The sequence below is a fragment of the Schistocerca cancellata genome, chromosome 8, assembly GCF_023864275.1.
Source record: "Schistocerca cancellata isolate TAMUIC-IGC-003103 chromosome 8, iqSchCanc2.1, whole genome shotgun sequence".
Lineage (NCBI taxonomy): Eukaryota > Metazoa > Arthropoda > Insecta > Orthoptera > Acrididae > Schistocerca > Schistocerca cancellata.
Genome location: NC_064633.1, coordinates 238,796,847 through 238,817,714, shown reverse-complemented (window position 1 = coordinate 238,817,714; position 20,868 = coordinate 238,796,847). Strand labels below are relative to the sequence as shown.

General features: G+C 42.6%; 1 protein-coding gene across 1 annotated transcript in view; it reads left to right on the top strand.

Annotated features, from left to right (window-relative positions):
* The window catches only part of LOC126094691 (myrosinase 1-like), a 145,033-nt gene that overhangs the window by 50,782 nt on the left and 73,383 nt on the right, over positions 1–20,868 (top strand). The window contains exon 6 of the mRNA XM_049909216.1: positions 17,287–17,381. Within this exon, the coding sequence (XP_049765173.1) occupies positions 17,287–17,381 (95 nt within the window). The remainder of the gene's footprint in view (positions 1–17,286; positions 17,382–20,868) is intronic.

The following is a 20,868-nucleotide window of genomic DNA, read 5'->3' as shown; positions in this document are numbered from 1 at the left end:
ACAGTGCGGCGAGTCGGCAAGCAGACTACCGGCGTTGTATCTGTTCTCACACTAAAACACAACTGCGGTGACACGAAGGACAGTAACGTTTAACAAAAAATAAATTGAAAAATCTGTTTTAATCGGAGCGCTTAGTTAGACGACATTACCACTGACGAAAAGGAGTGAATGCAGCTCCAACGCAAATAGGCATGTGAAAACCAAGTTTGTACACAGGCAATGAGGATTGTTCCTTGGAATGCAAAGCTTCCAGACTAAACATTGTTTTTTACATATTGAATTTGAAAGAAGCTGGTAATATTAGATCAGCGTTGTTGTGACAAACAATGTTGGTTTCCCAAACTGTTAACTGAAATACACAAAGCAGCCTAATGCTAATTCATGACCAGGGCTATTACACAAAGGTGATCGGCTCAGTGAACGAGATGTTACAGCGGTAGTAAAGGCCTAGATTTTGTGAGGACGTGCTGAAAAGTACTGCCTCCGAGTTACAATGACAAAACTTTTAAATCGTTTTAAATAAACATTTGTTATTAATATTCTAAATCTTGATTCTTCATGTCTACAAATCTGCAACCGTCTGCCACTACACGGCTCCAAATTGTAGCATGTAGTGTATAATGCAACTATGTCGGTGCATGGGAAACAGCATGATGCAATCGAGTTTAGAATTCGAATCCACGTGTGAAGCACCCTCTACTACAGTATACAATGCCAGACCACACACAAGCGCTGCGACATCTACAAAACAATCCGACGCCTTGGTTTCAGTGTAACCGATCATCCTCCATATAATCCCAACTTGTCCCCATCCGAATTTCATCTGTTTACAAAACTTAATAAGCATCTCAGAGGACTTCACTTTAATACTGATGAAGCGGTGCAAGTAGAGTTGAGGTTGCGGTCAATAAATCCAAACACTGTACAGTGACGGTACAACAAACTGGCCTCCCTTTGGGAGAAATGTGTTCATCGCCGGAGTCACTATGTTGAGAAATAAATGTGCAGATATGAAAAATAAAGATGTAGAATATTAACAACGATTATTCCATGTAAAGATCGTTAAGAGTTTTCTCATAGAAAATTCTGAGGCATTACTTTTCCGCACGCCCCCGTAATATTGAAATGATTTCATGTTCCATTGTAGTTGAAATTGCCGTTGAATTTTGGCACAAAATGTCACCAGGCAGTAGACGAGAACACCGCCGCAAAATTCACTCACACATCAGCATCACAAAGGTCCTATTATACCACTCATAACAAACATGTTCTTTCTCACTAACAGTGCAATTACGGCTATCGTTGAGGGTCTGCTCTCCCCGATAGCGACATTGTGCTACCGCGCAATCATAGTTGAGCTCAGAAAACTAACACCACTCACACAGCGCTTTCTGCGCTGCAAGCTACTCGTAGATAATCGACACCTGAATCTACACATCATCTGTGTGAGTAAATTAGCAGTCACACTAAACAAGGGAGCGTGCATTCACTACAGTGTTTTCCACAAGACGTCTCCTGCCCCTGACGTGACGTTTCCGTTGCCGCTGGAAATTCTTTGTAAGTTACTTATACAGACCAGAAGAGTCAGCTTCACCATATGGTGTCTCTTGTTCAGTGCTTCCACACTTTTCACTGAATCTCTTCTCTTTCTTTGATTCTCCGCTCCAAGGGGCACAGTGCGGTTTTTGAGGTGTGGCTCATTAGTATTGATTGACTGACAAAAATTTGTTCTGTTATTTCAGATTATCTCACAGTCTGATTAATTCATGATATATTTTCGTGTATTCAGAAAGGTCGACGATTGGTTTTTTATGCACAATATTTCCACAACTCACCTAGACGTCTATGTAAAATAATATTTACACATTTTAATGTGACGAATAATGGAAGTCCATAATATAAAACATGTGCTATTGACTGGCCTTGCTAGGCCACCAGGCTTCTCCCAAGACCTTACCTTTTCTCACATTTATTGAATATCATATTTATCATCAGAAACTACTAGACGAACAAAAGAATTATTACTAATTTTGAATACACACAGATAATCGCCCGATATTAAATAACACGTGTAATATCGTATCTTCAATGAAAATAAACGGTATTATTGTCATAAATAACAGCGTCATGAACGATAAGAGTATTTCCATGATATTGTATGATACCTGATGATGATCAGTGTTATCGAAACTGGCAGTAAAAGAAATTGAAATTCTTTTCGAATCTGTAGTTTTTCCTGACAACTACGTCGTTCTTTACTTATTTAGGAGCTATAGGGGATCACCTATACAACGTTTACATTCAAGAACTGCTTTTTCTAATGGTAGCTTGTACATGACTGACCATGAGCGGAGACCAAAGAGATAAGGGGCAGTAAGAGATAAGGGGCAGTGGACACCAGCAGTTATACTCGTACATATCACCCAGTAACAATATACGCATGCTCTGTTATAAATCCATTGTGTATATCATCCTGTAACAATAAACACTGGTCTGTTGTTAAGGCACAGCCATTCCACATCGTTAGTGAAATGGTAGAGCATGGATCTGGGAGTGATAAGGTGCTGGACATACAATATTCAAAAGTTTTACTTTTATTATAATTCTTTTTTATTTTCCAATTTTTACAAACTTGTGTTCTCAAATCTAGCAAACTTTAAGATCCTATCCTAGAGGTACTCGGGACTGTTAACAATTATTTAGGGAAAAAAATGTTTTAAATGATACTTCACACCAGAAACATTTAAGAAAATATACGTTTTTAAGACAATACTCCCCATAAACCATAGATATTGCCGTCGTTGGCATGGCCTTCATGCCTCAGTAATACAGACAGCTATACAGTAGTTGTCACCACAACGGACAGTATCTTTTGATACGCCAGACAAACGTGTGTTTTGAAGAGCGCAGCAGCCTTTTCAGAAGTTGCTGGGGCAACAGTCATGATGACTGACTGATCTGGTCTTGTAAGATCGACAAAAACGGCCTTTCTGTGCTGATACTGCAAACGGCTACGCATGCATCTCTGCTGTACTGTTAAATGGTGGTGGCGTCCTCTTGGCTAAAATATTCCTGAGCAAAGTAGTCCATCATCTCTCCTTTTCTGGGAAGGGACTACTCAGAAGGAGGCCGTCATCACGAGAAACGCAACTCGTGATCTACATTTCGGAGCGTGGGATGTTGGATCCCGTAATCGGGCAGGAAGGTTGGAAAATTCAAAAATGGAAATGGATCGTGTGAAGTTAGATATTTTGGGATCAGTGAATTTCGGCGGTAGGTCGAACAGGACTTGTGGACTTTTAGATATAGTCCTATAATTACAGTCAGGAAGTCGCCTGGTAGCATTTAGCACCGAGCATACTTTAATTATCGCTCACACTTGAGAATCGTGAAAGAAGGCTGTATACGTGGAAAAGACCTGGAGAGTCCAGACGGTTTCAGATTGATTATATCGTGGTATATTTCAAGATATTTCCTGGGGCAGATGTGGACTCTGACCAGAATTTAGTGGTTATGAACTGTAGATTAAAACTGAAGAAACTGCAGAAAGGTAGGAAATTAGAGAGAAGGTACCTGGATAAATTAAAAGATCCAGAGATTGTAGAGAGTTTCAGAGGGAGCATTACGCAACGGCTGACTGATTACGAGAAAGGGAAACAGTAGAAGAAGAATGGGTAGCTTTAAGAGATGAAATAGTCAGTGCAGAAGAGGATCAAATAGGCAAAAAGACAAAACCCAATAGAAATCCTTGGAAAACTGAATTGAACCGGTGATAGGAGAAAACATATAAATGCAGCAACTGAAGCAGATGAAAGGAAATAAAAATACATAAAAAATGAGTCTGTCATGAAATGCTAAATGGCTAATTGGGAATGGCTAGAGGACAAATGTAAGCTTTTAAAAGTATGTTTCACTAGGGGAAAGATACACACAGCCTACAAAAAAGTTAAAAAGGCTTTTGGAGAAAAGAGAAGTAATGGTATAAACATCAATATCTCAGATCGAAAACAATTCCTAAGCAAAGAAGGGAAAGCTGATGTGATAAGTGTACATAGAGGGTCTATAGAAGGGAGATGAACTTGATTGCAATATTATAGCAATGGAACAAAACGTAGATGGGATTGAGATGGGAGGTACGACACTGAGACAAGAATTTGGAAAACGTACTGAAGGACCTAAGTCGAAACAAGGCCACGGCAGTAGAGGACACTCTGTCTGAACTACTAATAGCCTTCGGAGAGCTAGCGGTAACAAAATTCTTACATCTCTTGGCAGGATGTATTCAGATAGGCGAAACTCCCTCAGACTTAAAGAACAATGTAATAATTCAAATTTCAAAGAAATCAGTTCCTGATAGATGTGAAAATTACCGAACTATCAGTTTAATAAGTCATGGATGCAAAATTCTAACGCGAATTCCTTCCCACCTCGGGGAATATCAGCTGGGAATCCAGAGAAATGTAGGAACACGCGAGGCCATATTGACGTAACATCTTACCTTGAAAGCTATGTTAAGGAAAGGAAAACCCTCGTTTAAAGTATTTGTATACTTAGAGAAAGCTGTTAACAATGTTGACTGATATACTCTCTTTGAAATTCTGAAGGTAGGAAGAGTAAAATACGGGCAGCGGAAAGCTATTCACAACTTGTAAAGAAACCAGACGGGAGTTATAAAGAGTCGAGGGACATGAAAAAAAAGCCGTGATTGAGAAGGGAGTGAGACAGGTTTGTAGCCTATCACGGATTTTATTCAATAGAAAAAACTTCGAGATTTGCCGGTGACTTTATAACTGTCAGAAACGGCAAAGAGTTTGGAAGAGCAGTTGAATGGCGTGGACAGTGTCTTGAAAGGAGGGTACAAGATGGCAAGATGAACATCGACCAAAGCAGAACAAGGATACTACAATGTAGACGAATTAAATTAGGTTTGCTGAAGGTATTATATAAGGAAACGATACACATAAAGTATTAGAAGAGTTTTGCTATTTGAGCAGCAAAATAACTGAAGATAGCCAAAGTGGAGAGGATATAAATGTAGGCTAGCAATGGAAAGAAAAGCTTTTCCAAAGAAGAAAAATTTGTTAACATTGACTATAGACTTAAGCGGTAGGAAGTCTTTTTTGGAGGTATTTGTCTAGAGTATATCCGTGTATGGAAGTGAAAGGCGGATGCTTAACTGTTCAGACAAGAAGAGAATGGAAGCTTTTGAAATGACTAACAGTTCAGACAAGAAGATAAGAGAAAGTTTTGAAATGTGTTGCTACAGAAGAAAGCTGAAGATTAGATCGGCAGATGGCGTAACCAATGTGGAGTAAGAAATACAATTAGGGAAGCCAGAAATTTGTGATACAACTCGACTAAAAGAAGGGATCGGCTGAGAGAACACATCAAGAGATACCAATTTTGTACTGAAGGGAAGTGTATTTGGGGGGAGGGAGGGGGAGAAGGTGATGGTAACAATTGTAGAGGGGGACCAAGAAATGAATACAGTAAGCACATTTACAAGGATGAAGGTTGCAGTAGTTATTCGGAGATGAAGAGGCTTGCACAGGACAGAGTAGCATGGAGAGCTGCATCAAACCAGTCTTCGGATTGAAGAGCACAACAGAAACAATCCAAAAGAGCCAAAATCAAGAGTATTGGCTTAGAACTTCCAAAGACAAGTGAACAAGGGGCTAAACGAAACGCGTACGCTCATTGCAGGTTGTCTTAAACGAGCACCATCTGTAAAACTCTACCACCTCTCTGCCTTAGCACCACCAGATACTCGTCGTGAATTAGCTGATAAAGCAGAGAGAACAAACCACAAGGAAAACTGCCTACTACATGGGCAACCAAATTTGAAGTCGAAAAAAATGTCTCAAGACAAGCTACAGCAAGAAAACAATTGTGGATTGCTTGACTTGAAAGTAAATGTACATGGCTTCTTCCTTCGGAAGACCTCTCCCTCTGCGTGAACAAAATTGGTTCGTGTGGAGGTCACTCAATCATTTTCGTTCTGTAAATGGAAGCTCGAGAAGTAGCCTCCAGAAATGCTAATTCCCTGCAGATACCACCAACTGTGACTGCAGAGAACCACACATCATGGAGCAGATATTGGATTGTCGACTATACGATGCGTCTTGCACAGAACATCTACTTGCGACATTGGGTACAGGTGGAGGTGCAAGATTTTAGTCACGAGTAATGTAGCCTGATAATCCTTTCTTTCATTTATTGCTGACAGTAATTACCATAAACTGTATTTGTTCATTGACTCGAAGTCTATGAATGGCTGCTAATGGTCTCCAAGTAGGCGAACATAACCGTTTCCAGCCAATGATCGCTTCAGTTGGACCAGGGGATCCAGTCGTTTCCATGTAAACACGGTCCACATTATTATGGATATACTACCAGCTTGCACAGTGCTTTCTTGACAGTCTGCGTCCGTGGTTTCGTGAGGTCTGCGCCGCACTGAAGCCCCACCATCAGCTCTTACCAACTGAAATCGGGAGGAATATGTCCAGACTACGGCTTTCCAGTCGCCTAGCGTTCAGCCATATGGTCAACGGCCCAGGATAGGATATGCAGGCGATGTCGTGCTTTTAGCAAATGCACTCGCGTCGTTCGTCTCCTGCGATAGCCCATTAACGCCAGATTTTGCCGCACTGCCTTAACGGACAAGTTAATCGAACCTGAAACATTGATTCCTGCGGGTATTTCACTCAGTTTGCTGGTCTGTCAGCACTGACAACTGCTCTCGCATATGCCGCTGCTCTCGGTCGTTACGTGAAAGCCGTCGGCCACAGCATTGTTCGTGGTGACAGGTAATGCCTGAAATTTTGTAGTCTCGCCACACTCTTGACACTGTGAATCTCGGAATATTGAATTCCCTAATGATCTGCGAAATGGCGTGTCTCACGCATCTACCTCCAACTACCATACGACAAATGTCATGTGGCGATAACCCCGTCGGAAACCTTTTCACATGAATCACCTGAGTACAAATAACGGCTCCGCCAATGCAATGCCCTTTTGTGCCTTATGGATGCGATTCCACCGCCATCATCATATGTGCTTACCACTATCCCATGACTTTTGTCAGCTCGCAGTATAATAAGTACAAAATAGAGATCTTACACTCCGCACAAGACAAGCTATCCCTGTTTAACTCACAGAAGCAGAGCACAAGACAAGCTATCCCTGTTTAACTCACAGAAGCAGACAGATAGTCGCACATACAAATATTTTACAAGCATTTGAACAACAGATTATTCAGAATGGAATGAAAATGTAATTCCAATGAAGCAATTCACGAATGCTTTAAATACAAAAAAGAAGCAGATAAAAATTTTAAACATATAATCTCCTCGCTTAATCAGTTAATAACGCATCTAAGGACGACAAAAATGTGAGCCCCTTTGAAATGGTCTTACAATTACTGGGGCATGTTCCGCGTACCAAGGATGATGGTTCACCATTAGAACCACGATTAACTAACGGCCACTAGAGAGAATTACATAAGCTATAAGATTGAACCAACACAACTCTCAGTTACCTGGGCTCAGTAAGGAACAGGAGTTTTCGCAAATCGCGTCTCCAGGACTTAATCACGCACAAACGAGATGCTCACCATTTATTTCTGTGCTGGATCATGGAGGCACAGGGAATACTGGCAGTGCCACACTCATCAACGAAAGCTCCAAACACCCGAACTGGTCAACTCAGATGCTGTACGCTGCGTCTACGAAGGAAACGGGTAGCCACGAATCTTCAAATGTTGTCGGCACACTCTCCATGGTAAGCAGTCGCCAAACACGACGACAACATCTCCGTCCTCGGCGATAAGAGTCCCCTTAGTGAGAGGAAGAGCCAACAAGACAAACCTCCGCTCAGAACTGCGCGTGGCGTTAAAAGCCCTTCAGGCCAGGAAGGTCGTCGCTAGGGAACGAAACCAATGACGTTCAACCAGCGGCTGCAATCGATAAGAGCCCGCGCCCGGCTCAGTCAGATTCCATTTTATTGAAGGAAAAACGAACAAGTCATTCTTTTGGTTTCCTTTCTACACTGCCGATAGCCGTCCGGTGTAGCCCAGCGGTTCTAGGCGCTTCAGTCTGGAACCGCGCGGCCACTACGTTCGTAGGTTCGAATCCTGCCTCGGGCATGGATGTATGTGATGTCCTTAGGTTATTTATGTTTAAGTAGTTCTAAGTTTTAAGGGACTGATGACCTCAGATGTTAAGTCCCATAGTGCTCAGAGCCATTTGAACCATTTTAAACTGTTGATATCTTTTGACACTATAGTGACATTTCATAATTATGAGTGGCGTTCAGTAAGTAATGCAACACTTTTTTTCTGAAAGAAAGTTGGTTTTACCAGGATTCCCGTTCGCTGCATTGTTCCTCACTCTTTTGGCTAGAAAACCCTATTTTTCAACATAACCTCCGTTAACGTGACTTCTTTACCCCACCTTACTGGGAGAGCCTGTATGCCGGCACGGTACCACTCTACCAGCCGATGTCGGAACCAACATCTTGTTACATCAATAGCGTCTCTATCATCCACGTACTGCTTGCCGTGGAGTGCACCCTTTAATGGGCCAAACAAATGGAAGTCGGACGATGCGATATCGGGGCTCTAGGACGGATGAGGAAAAAATGAAGTTTTGCGAGCTCCTCATTGGTGCCCAGACTTGTGTGTGGCTTGAGTTATCATGGAGAAGGATGACCAGCCTCGTAATGTGCAAGCAATTCCGCACAGATGGCCCTTCTTCACTCTTTTTTGTCTTCCGTTAGGCGTTGAAAACCCAGTGCGCACACGCCTTTTAGTATCGACACTGGTGGTCGCCTATGTCAGAACTACCAACAGAGACGTCCAGCTTATCAGCGAGGTGTTTCATTACGATGGGGCAATCACCTTGAATGAGAGCCTCTGTACGTTCCAACAATGCAGGAGCTGTGAGCGGCCGAACTGCACGTAGGAGATCGGATAGGTTTGTTCGACCCTGTTACAATAGTGACGGAAGCCTCGCCCTGATGGCGGAAGTCTCTCCCAACGACTCACCGTGCTTTTGATCAGGGACAGGTCTCGATAGACATTATGCAAACATCTATGACTATCTGCGATGCTCTGGTTTTCGGCCAAAATAAACCCGATGACAGCTCTCCGCTTCGAACGTGTCTCTGTCACAGACGCCATTTTGAAAGCTACGTACAGTATCTCCAACAAGCGGATCTTTATGAAACTATAGGAACTGAAGCATTAACATTCCACGATGTTCCACAACAAATTCCACTTTTTATCAACCGAAATTGGCTGAGAAAAGAAAAGTTTTACCTTTCTTACGAAGCGCCCTTCGTATATTAGATATATTTACCGAAAAGTCCAGTAACGTTTGGGCGCGTCTGTGTACTCTGAAGTATCTGGACCACTTGTTTCGGACCACTGCAGAACAACTGATGTCTTAAAAGCCTATGTCAACATAATGCCGAAAGCCGACACCAAACCTTCCAGGTAAGATATATACAGGGTGAGTCACCTAACGTTACCGCTGGATATATTTCGTAAACCGCATGGTAATGTACATGTGCGTCAGTGAATAAGACCAATAAAAAGGTGTTAGCATGTGGACGTAATGTGCTGTTCCAGTCTCTTCTGTACCTAACGTCCATCACCGTTCCCTTTGGATCCCTACGTAATTCGGTGCTCTCCGATACACACGATCGAACAGCGGAGGAGTGGTACTCAAGCGTCAACTTTAGGTTACAATATCTCCGGATGTAATTAACATTTTACAATGCAACAAACGGCACTGATTACGTATTTGTTTATATGTTCAGATGTGCTAACAAAACTAACGGGGTTCCATTTATAAAAACGTAGGTTTGTGTTAAAAAAACATACTTCCGTGCATTTTTTTATGGTTTGTATTAACCAATTACACTAGCCCCTCTCCTCACGTTCGGTCTGTGGAATCGATTCGTCAGTATTTGATGTGGTTTACGAAATATATCCAGCGGTAATGTTAGGTGACTCACCCTGTATATAATGTATTCATTAGTGTATATTGACTTTTGGTTGACACTCTTGTAGAACTTTCACTCTGTTTTGTTCATTGTAGGTTCCTTAGATCACGGCCGAAAAGTATCTGTTTAAACAAGTTTGAACTTTGAAACGACTGATGGGATTAGTTTTCCATGACCAGCGATTATTAGCCCAGACAGTAAATTGTATTGGTTTGGCGCATAAGTTCATAGCGATTTTTACTGAACGCAGCTGTTACACACAACAGAGACTTCAGTCATCAATAATATATTCTCATATTTACAAAAGTCTGCCAACGTTGGGGTAACATTTCAACTCCGCGACTGCATAAACGACGTAGTTTTGAGGTGAAGAACACGTCGAGCCTTGTTCGGAGTGCATTTTCATCCCGAAATGAAGTTCCTTGAAGGTTGTTCGATGGAGAGCGGGAAAAGTGAAAATCTGACGGCGCTGGATCTGGCGAAAAAAAGTGGGCGCAGAATGTCTCCCCAACATAGCGCCTATATAATGTTTCTGTCACTCTACAAGAGCGCTGGCGAGTGTTAACGTGGAGTAGCGTCACTTCATGCTGTCTTCCTGGTAGTTTTCTCGGATTGTGTCTGCAAGACGTCTCAGTTGTTGACAATAAATCTCAGCAGTGACGGTTACATCTCAGAGAACAAAATCGGAATACATCACACCGTCGCTGTTACACAACATGAGTAACATTATCTCTTGTCGATGAGCTGGAAGTTGCTGCTGTTTGGGCTTAACCATTCATTTCTTTTCGTTATGTTGGAGCATTAACATACCATTTTTCGCCGCCACCATTGATACAGGACAAGAATGGCCGTGGTTTTCCCCAAGCCAATTGATGAGCAAGCACAGGTGCTCAAATGGCCACCTGCAGATCTTTGTAATATACCCGATTTTTGAATGATCAGAGTTCATCACATCTGCCATTTCTCGAAAACAATGACATGGATTATTATGGATTAATGTGTTTAAATCCCGAAGGTCTTCCTGAACGTGGAGAGTCATTAATGTCGAAACGATTTTCTCGCCGTGCTGTGTCCAGTGTATTATCCTCATGCAAGGTGCAGATGTTTAATGTTTCTGGCAGCCTCCACTGTTGTCACCCTCCTACTGCACTCAAACAGAGGAATGTGTCGGAAACGCTCAAACTTCTCCATTTGGCACTATCTCCAAAATGGCAATACGTAAACTCAAATAGCTACAGTGAACTACAAATAATAAATGCCGAATGATAAATAAATCCAGAGCAAACGGAACAGGAAAATGCAAACCAAAAACGCTACTGACTTATGTACCAACCTAATAATTTATGTTGCCCACTTGGAAGTTTATCATCCAAATGAAATGAGCTGTGACAACTAAGAGTTGCATCATCAAATAACCAATACCCATATTAGTGATCATCACGATTCAGAGCTATATTTTGAAGACACATCTATTAACTACATGGGTATCCGAAGCAAACTTACATTTATCATCGGGGCTGCCAATGTGTATGAATCTACCAAGTACATGACTTGATAGCTGCCACTGTTTTGAGTATTGCTAGCAACAAATTGTCTACATCAAAGACTCAGTTAATGACCAAACTATTAACTTTACAAAACCATTCTTTGTGTCTTAGTTTAATTTTGGGACGTCTCTCGTCAAATAGAGAGATAGGTCAGCGTAGTTTGTATTTTGCATTCGACTCATTTTACCTTTCAATAACCAGCCTTTTTCCTTCGTGGTCATTGCCCGGCATTCCGATCCACACATTACTATAGATCTTAATATAGCCAAATACATTTGAATTTTTGTGTTGCTACTAACATTTCTATACTTGAATACATTCTGTAAGGATGTCCACTTGCTATCCTTTCTTTAATTTTTGCTGCTGTCCTAATTAGCTTCTGGTATTTTCAAGCCTAGGGTAATCTTTGGCATTTATTGTTACTGAAGTCTCTCCTCTAATCCACTCCAGGCTCTCCCATCACCATACATTTTCTTTTAATTATGGTACCTTATAGTCCTAACTTTCGCACTGTTCCTTGCAATGTAAAGCAATTATCCTAAATGGCTTTGATATTCCTTCCAATTAATACTTAGTCATTAGCGTTTGCCACCAACTGGACTTGCTGGTCACATATTGTTCCTGCTGGGTTTGTTGATACTTGCCGAAATACCCTCTTTAGAACCAAGTTACGGAGTAGCGAAGAGATCATATCTGCCTTGTTTCACGGAGTCCTTTCGGTCAATCTCACTAATTTTAGCGGTATTCTGAAATCCTTCATAAGTTGGAGAATTTTATTCTTGTCAAAGCTGTCGTATGCTTGTTTAAAATCAGTGTACAGCCGACGCAGTTGCTTGTCATATTCATAAAATTTCTCTAGCACTTACCTCAATAAAAAAATTTGGTCTACTTTGGATCTGTGTCTCCTAAATGAATCCTGATAATTCTCCAGTATTATTTCCACCCGATTTACTAGCAGAGTGGCTAACTGGCTAACATCCTACTAAATACTTTATACGAAATCCAACGGTAATTACTGTACTCTGATTGGTACAGTACAATGATTAGTGTAAGATAACTGAGTATTATGATAACCACTCGTCGGGCAATCGACTACATTAATTTGTAAAGTATTCTTCCTAAATTTATGTGCTTCAGTAGAATTAGGAGGAAGTGTAATTCAACTCAGTAAGAATGGGACGTTCTTCAGTAACATTACCCAATTGTCCAACACGAATTCATTCGAAACAGGTAGTCCATTTAATGAAACCCACAGATATATTGTTAATAAGTGCACCGACCTAAATATTACTCACCCGTTTAAAAGCACCCTGCTCAAGTCTGGAGCGCTGCAGATTGCATAGGACTGGTACCAGAGATCCATGACACCGTGCACCTCCGACACAAGTGATTGCAGAAAGCTGAACGTAACGAGAGTTACGGTGATTATCAAAATCGCTGCGTCTGCGGCTACTGGGATCAAATATAGTGAAGGACTTCACAGCCTTTCCCTAACAGCCAGAGAGGTTTCCACCCACCTGCTGATATAGGGGAGACCAGGGCACATTGGCCACAAGGGCACGATGACAAGTTGGTATTATTTCGTTAAACTGCCATTCGAACATGCCACCGACCGAGGCGGTTGATATCAACTATACTGTCGTTTTTCCAGCGCGTCAGTGCAGTCAGATTGTGGAGCGAGAAAGGGACACATTTTATCTTCCCTTGTAGTGAAAGTAAATTTTGCTTGCTCAAGACAGTATCTCATGTACTCCAAGATAGGGCTCCTACTAAAAAGTATGTCCGTAGATTAAGGATTGTTTTGGCATTGTATATTGTGATAAATACTTCCCACGTTTCCGTAAACGAACTGAAATAATGCCAATATGGCGATGGGGAAGAATCGACCACTTAAATATGGACACGTCGGTCAACAGTGCCAACCCTCGTTGTCTTTATGTAAGTACTCTTATTAAGTTTAACAGATCCACAGTAATAAAAGGTTTAGATCATACCCAACACAATTTTTAGAAAGCAATTTTAAACCGGTAACATCAATACAATGTTTGATCTTTTTCTCTTTCAAAAACCATAATCTGTGATCAAGTGTTCAATTAAAATCACTGCAATATAAACATGAAAGTATTACTTATCGACCAGTGGAGGACTTACATTTTCAAGTATCAAACCTCCATTATCTTCGAATGCGCTCATGTTTTTATTCATCGCCTTTCTGCCGTTTTGTTTTTAGGATTCTTCTACGTTATAAAAACAAGACGAAACAGATAGTATTTCTGACGCATGAATGAGATTACCAGTAATAAAACTAAAACGGTATGAAATGTCAGTTTTGGAAGTAAACAAGGAGTTTAATAATCCTATAAAAGCTATAGAGTGGTACTGCAACAAAATCAAAAATTTATAACCGTCATAAACGGTAACAAGATTGTGGGATAGGTGTTGCTACGTAAAAGATATCGGACAACATATGTTTCCATTTTTTAGTGTTGGACTTTAGTAATAACACCAAATAAAATGGAAGACATGTACAAAATTAGGTTCGCTAATAATTTTCTGGAAGGGTTATTTACTCAAGGATTATGTAAATACGTAACTAAGACAAATTCATTTTCCAGGCGTTTGAACCTGAACAGAAAAACATGTTGAAGATCGTACTGGAGAGTTAAAAATGAAGTGAAAGTACTTTTTTTTTATTGTTTGAACTGTGAACATCCTATCGGGCGCTGAGATAAAATCAGATAAATATTTCAGACATGTTTTCTTCTGGCAAAATGTTATTATAACAATGATAACACAGTTTTTGATGGTAGTTTTTGTCATACAGCTGTAGAAATGTGTACTAAAATAAACTGTTGGTATTAAAGTCGATATATTTCTAGCTAAACAGCCGATGTCGTAAGAAAAGTAAATGATAGACAGCTTGGCCAAGTTGCACCGCCGGCCGCGGTGGTCTAGCGGTTCTGGCGCTGCAGTCCGGAACCGCGGGACTGCTACGGTCGCAGGTTCGACTCCTGCCTCGGGCATGGGTGTGTGTGATGTCCTTAGGTTAGTTAGGTTTAAGTAGTTCTAAGTTCTAGGGGACTTATGACCTAAGATGTTGAGTCCCATAGTGCTCAGAGCCATTTTGAACCAAGTTGCACCACGGGTGCCGTAGTTTGGCCCATGTGGTATTACTATACTAAATGTTCTTTGCGAACTATCAATCAGCGAGATGCCTTAATTACTTAATTGTAAAAGTGCTGAAACAATGTACCAAAGTTTTCACATAAAGAGATCAATGGAAACATAAAAAACTCAAGCAGGAGAAGCATCAAGAAAGAAACGTGGGCCAACCTGTCCCGGTCTCCTCTAACGGCCGCCCACGGCGTAGGCTGTAGAATTCTTGACCTACTAGTATCGCGTGTAGTTGTCTAGTTGCTGACAGGTTTTAGTTGAAAGCGGACAGGGGAAAACTACGGAAAGTATATTGCTTTCAAAATGACACAAACAGAGGCAGCCCTCCTACGAACTGACAGACAGTGTCAAAATGAATGCTAAAGTAAATGGCGAGCTTCTGTCCTGCTGTACGCCAGGAGATACTAGCGACAAAGACCTGTTATTCTAAGAAGCAATAAATTGAGATTTGGACTCTAGTGAGAGAGTGAGAATGCCTGAAGTAATTTTACCCCAGTCACATTAACGGCCAACTACGAGGGCTGAGATGTAAAGCAGGAGCAGAGGTGGCAAGATGTAACTGATTACATTACTGCCGTCGTAGCCGCAAACCTAGCCACAAGCAAAGAAATTCACGCAACGGTGCGTAAGCGACCCCCAAAGTCACTGCAATATCCCGAATGGTATTCATCGTACACTATAACAACGGAACGTCAACCGAAACTGCTTCCATTCGTCGAAGGGGTAATCTGGGCTAAAACGGAGGCCACTTTTGCGTTACTGCTACTTATGGAGGAGCAAGTCTGACATCTTCGAAGAACTGAGTACGTCTGTGCTGAGAACTGACCTCCGCGGAGTTTTGTTAACACGAACACCTACCTCCACACACCGCACTTCCACGAAACGCGAAAAGGTTACCCGTACCAACTTAACCGGGGAGGGAGAAGTTAGCAGTCGACGTGGCCCAGGTGGAGGCGTGGCCGTCTGAAGATTTGGTTACCGGGTCCGTCTAGGAGCCAATTCGTCCCCAGGTACCTGTATCGGTGTTCCTGGCTGACCGCATTCCTGCTGGACATGTTCGAACCTAACGGCTAAAAAACTCAAGGCAGTCCTCCAGTTTGACGAAGTATAATATTAATTAATCAGGGAACGGGAAAATTGTTTAACCCCCTCCACCCGACAATCCGCCTTGTAGCCGGTACTTTCGTGTGGTTCAAAGGTCTTAGAAAACTTTCCTTCGTGCTCAAGTCACATGTTTACTTTAAGAATTACTGAATTAACATACTAACAGACCCATGCTCGGTACCAATTGACTCGTTATCTCGCCAGCAATGTGAATCACTAATCAGATTATCCAAACCAATTTTCACTAGAGTCGACACATTTTTTGAGAGATCCAGGAACTGTACAGATATTTAAGATAATTCTTATTTACTGTTTCGTCTCAGGATCATCTTCAGATTTAAGCAGTTGCATCAACAACCCGTCTTGTCTACACAGAACCACATACCAGAGTGCAAGCAACTACTTTTAACCAAAGATGATCCAGAGTGATCGAAATATGTAATCTAATTAAAAACGTGCAACTGAGATGGTACGATAAATCAGAATTATCTCAAACTAATTTTCATTCACTCTCTCCCTTTCGTTCTGCTTCTGGAGAAGTCAATCTTCGTTTCTACACTACGAGCTGGATCTTGACCAAATCGTGAATAAAGAATTAAGCTTGTCAGTTTCTTCATGTATGGACGCTCACTCTCGAAATGGAGTACCAGTCACAACCATGTAACATGGTGGTAGAACTTGTCGTAAGAACATCCTAAGTGATAAAGACTGGAGCTGAGTGTTATGCTTTATCAATCGGCTTCAGTCCTGATGGGATCTGTGAAAACAGGTCCATCTCAGAAAGTTGCCGACAGAACACTGTGAAGAGAACTGCCTGGAAGGGACATTCATAGTGGACTACCTCGGAAAAAGCCATCATGATTGGGGTACATTAGGTTGCACATCTTCAGTGGTCCAAAGAACACAAAAATCGGACAGTCGGTGTTTCGAAGCATCTATTCTGGTCCTAAGAGTCACGATTTTACTTATTTGCAAGTTTTTCGAGCATCGATTGCATCAACGCCTTAATGAGGTTTTTAACCAGCAATGCGTAGAGGGTACAGTTCAGGCCGTAGGTGGTTATTATGTTTTCAGGGTTTTTGTACCACCACTTGCACCCAATCGCTCTAAGTCACAAACATGAATTAGGAAGCTCACATCAAAATTCTGTTTCTACATGTTTTGTTCTTACTTCTTCATGCTGAATATGTTCCCCTCTTTCAATATGTCTGTGCTTGGAACAGTGGATGAGGTGTGGCTTTACGGAATCTAATAATCAAAGAATGGTTTCAGCTGGATGTATAATACTTGAGGGCATTATCAAAACTGTCTCCTTAGGATACACTTTTGTTCGGCGTGTTCAGTTGACTCATACAAGAATCTATTTAACACTGTCACGCCATAACGAACAAAGCTCAGCAGGTAATAATGATACAAGAGCTGCAGTTGGTCATACGTAGGCGTGTTCTGTTCGCAGGCAGCGTCGGCATTACCCTCAACTCGGACTTCTACGAGCCGGCTTCTGACAGTCAGGCGGACATCGACGCCGCGGAGCGCGCGCAGCAGTTCCACGTAAGTGCTGAGTTCAAAGAAAGATGTTAATTTTTTCCCCTGTGTTTTGTTTCCGAAATAAAGCTTTCAGGAGTGTGTCTAGGAAGTCTTTTGAGACAGAGTCCGCGGATATAAACTTCTCGATTGACTTGCCGCGTTAAATTCGGATAAAATCCCAAACGTCAAATGACTGGCTCCATCATCATTACCAGTGGCTAAATGGGAGTCATATAATTGACAAAGTTCCCAGTTCTATGGCAAGATAACTGCATCTCATTGGCCAGACTACGTCACGATGGCGTCACGGAGTTAGCAAAGGTAGAGGTGGTGCCTTCTCCATCCATTGATCATGTTTGTGCTCGCTGTCCAGCGTTGTATCGACCGCCACCGCTCATGTTGGTGGTAAACTACGTGAAGTCATCTCCAGTGTCTTCCTCTGTGTCTTAATTGAAGTTCAATATAGACACCAGCTCTCAGAAATTCATGGGAGCGTGCACTTGATAAAGAAAGATCAGAGACGAAGACGTCATATACACTCCTGGAAATGGAAAAAAGAACACATTGACACCAGTGTGTCAGATCCACCATACTTGCTCCGGACACTGCGAGAGGGCTGTACAAGCAATGATCACACGCACGGCACAGCGGACACACCAGGAACCGCGGTGTTGGCCGTCGAATGACGCTAGCTGCGCAGCATTTGTGCACCGCCGCCGTCAGTGTCAGCCAGTTTGCCGTGGCATACGGAGCTCCATCGCAGTCTTTAACACTGGTAGCATGCCACGACAGCGTGGACGTGAACCGTATGTGCAGTTGACGGACTTTGAGCGAAGGCGTGTAGTGGGCATGCGGGAGGCCGGGTGGACGTACCGCCGAATTGCTCAACACGTGGGGCGTGAGGTCTCCACAGTACATCGATGTTGTCGCCAGTGGTCGGCGGAAGGTGCACGTGCCCGTCGACCTGGGACCGGACCGCAGCGACGCACGGATGCACGCCAAGACCGTAGGATCCTACGCAGTGCCGTAGGGGACCGCACCGCCACTTCCCAGCAAATTAGGGACACTGTTGCTCCTGGGGTATCGGCGAGGACCATTCGCAACCGTCTCCATGAAGCTGGCCTACGGTCCCGCACACCGTTAGGCCGTCTTCCGCTCACGCCCCAACATCGTGCAGCCCGCCTCCAGTGGTGTCGCGACAGGCGTGAATGGAGGGACGAATGGAGACGTGTCGTCTTCAGCGATGAGAGTCGCTTCTGCCTTGGTGCCAATGATGGTCGTATGCGTGTTTGGCGCCGTGCAGGTGAGCGCCACAATCAGGACTGCATACGACCGAGGCACACAGGGCCAACACCCGGCATCATGGTGTGGGGAGCGATCTCCTACACTGGCCGTACACCACTGGTGATCGTCGAGGGGACACTGAATAGTGCACGGTACATCCAAACCGTCATCGAACCCATCGTTCTACCATTCCTAGACCGGCAAGGGAACTTGCTGTTCCAACAGGACAATGCACGTCCGCATGTATCCCGTGCCACCCAACGTGCTCTAGAAGGTGTAAGTCAACTACCCTGGCCAACAAGATCTCCGGATCTGTCCCCCATTGAGCATGTTTGGGACTGGATGAAGCGTCGTCTCACGCGGTCTGCACGTCCAGCACGAACGCTGGTCCAACTGAGGCGCCAGGTGGAAATGGCATGGCAAGCCGTTCCACAGGACTACATCCAGCATCTCTACGATCGTGTCCATGGGAGAATAGCAGCCTGCATTTCTGCGAAAGGTGGATATACACTATACTAGTGCCGACATTGTGCATGCTCTGTTGCCTGTGTTTATGTGCCTGTGGTTCTGTCAGTGTGATCATGTGATGTATCTGACCCCAGGAATGTGTCAATAAAGTTTCCCCTTCCTGGGACAACGAATTCACGGTGTTCTTATTTCAATTTCCAGGAGTGTAGTTTACTGCCTGATATGAGTGTTAGCCGTAGAAGCGTCGATGGACAGCAAGCTCAAAAATAACCTATGGACATAGAGCACGACAGTTCGGCATAAGCCATGTAAGTGATGTCATCATGACGTACACTAGGCGACCAGATACCGTTCTTGGACATAAAAATGGAAGCCTTGTCAGTTTCACTCCAGACAGTTCAGTTCGTCACGTCGGCGATGGGGATAATCATCTAAAGCTTTGGGTATTATCCGAATGTGACGCGGCAAGTTAACCGAGAACTTCCTAGGCAACGGTTTCCCTGTCTCTTGTTTCCAACGATATATCTTCACCGCATCGAATTTCTTTGATTTTTCCACAGCAACTGACATGTATTCTGTTCTTCATTATTGTTCTGCTATATAAACAATGAAGTTTACATGCCTGAAGATTTTGAAAATGTCAGAACATGAAAACGAAAGCCCTTTCCCCCATGTGCAAAACTGTAATCTGATACCATACGTTTATATCAAAGTTATTCACTCCTTCAGGCTTTGATAAAGTGAAATAAAAATGTGAAAACAGAAAGGTAATTCCACATCTGAAACACGTAACGTGATTTCATACAGCAGAACAGAAATAGCACAGAAAAAAATGACAGAAACAGACTATTCCTTGCACATATGTATGATGTTTACTACGAACATCGGTTAAAGAAACAAAAAATTCAAGACAAAAGTACTAGGATCATATAATGCAAGCACGAAAACAGAAAAGGTATATGTACTTTAAAGATGGAAATTATTAGACGATGTAGGAAGAAGACAACATATTTATTGGGCAAGGAATAAAGGAAAATGGAAGATTCATTGCTTTGAACAGCATGACACCAGACAGCAGCCACCTATCGTACTAATATATCGCACTGCCTGGAGACAAGAAATATATCCAAGTGAAAATAGGAAGAGTGAAAACTAAAGAGTAATCTGCTGTATCAGCTAAATTGTCCGGCCAGATTTGCAAGTAACAGTGTATCGCGTGTTACATAGTAACTGCGAAATATGAATGCAGCCATAATCTACACTTATGGAGAACATTCACTTAATCGTATCTACAAACAAGTATTAGACGACGCAAACTAGCCTGATGCAGAGAAATGGGAGACGCGAAGAGAACAGGTAGGACGGATAAGGCTGTGAAAGAAAATCAAAAGCGAATAAACCCAGAATGCTTTCCAGAACTCAGATATTCACCCAAAAGCTTAGATGTGGGAATATCTCAGTTTAAATTAGCCGAAGGAGGTCTATCCATATTACTCGTACTACTTTGTCATTACTTAGCTCCGGGCCGTTGCCATAGAAACCATGGAGAATTTGGTATATCATTCATAAGACTATCGGTATTTCTAATGTTCAGTACGGCTAAAGAGGTTCTGCCTGCACTCTTTCAGAATTAAAAGCCTTACCACATGATATGTCTGCCCCACAGGCAGACCAATGACGGAAGTTAGCAGCAGCATTGTCCTGTATCTAGCGTATAGGTAGTTCAATTACTATCTATAACGAAGAACAGGAGTTAAAT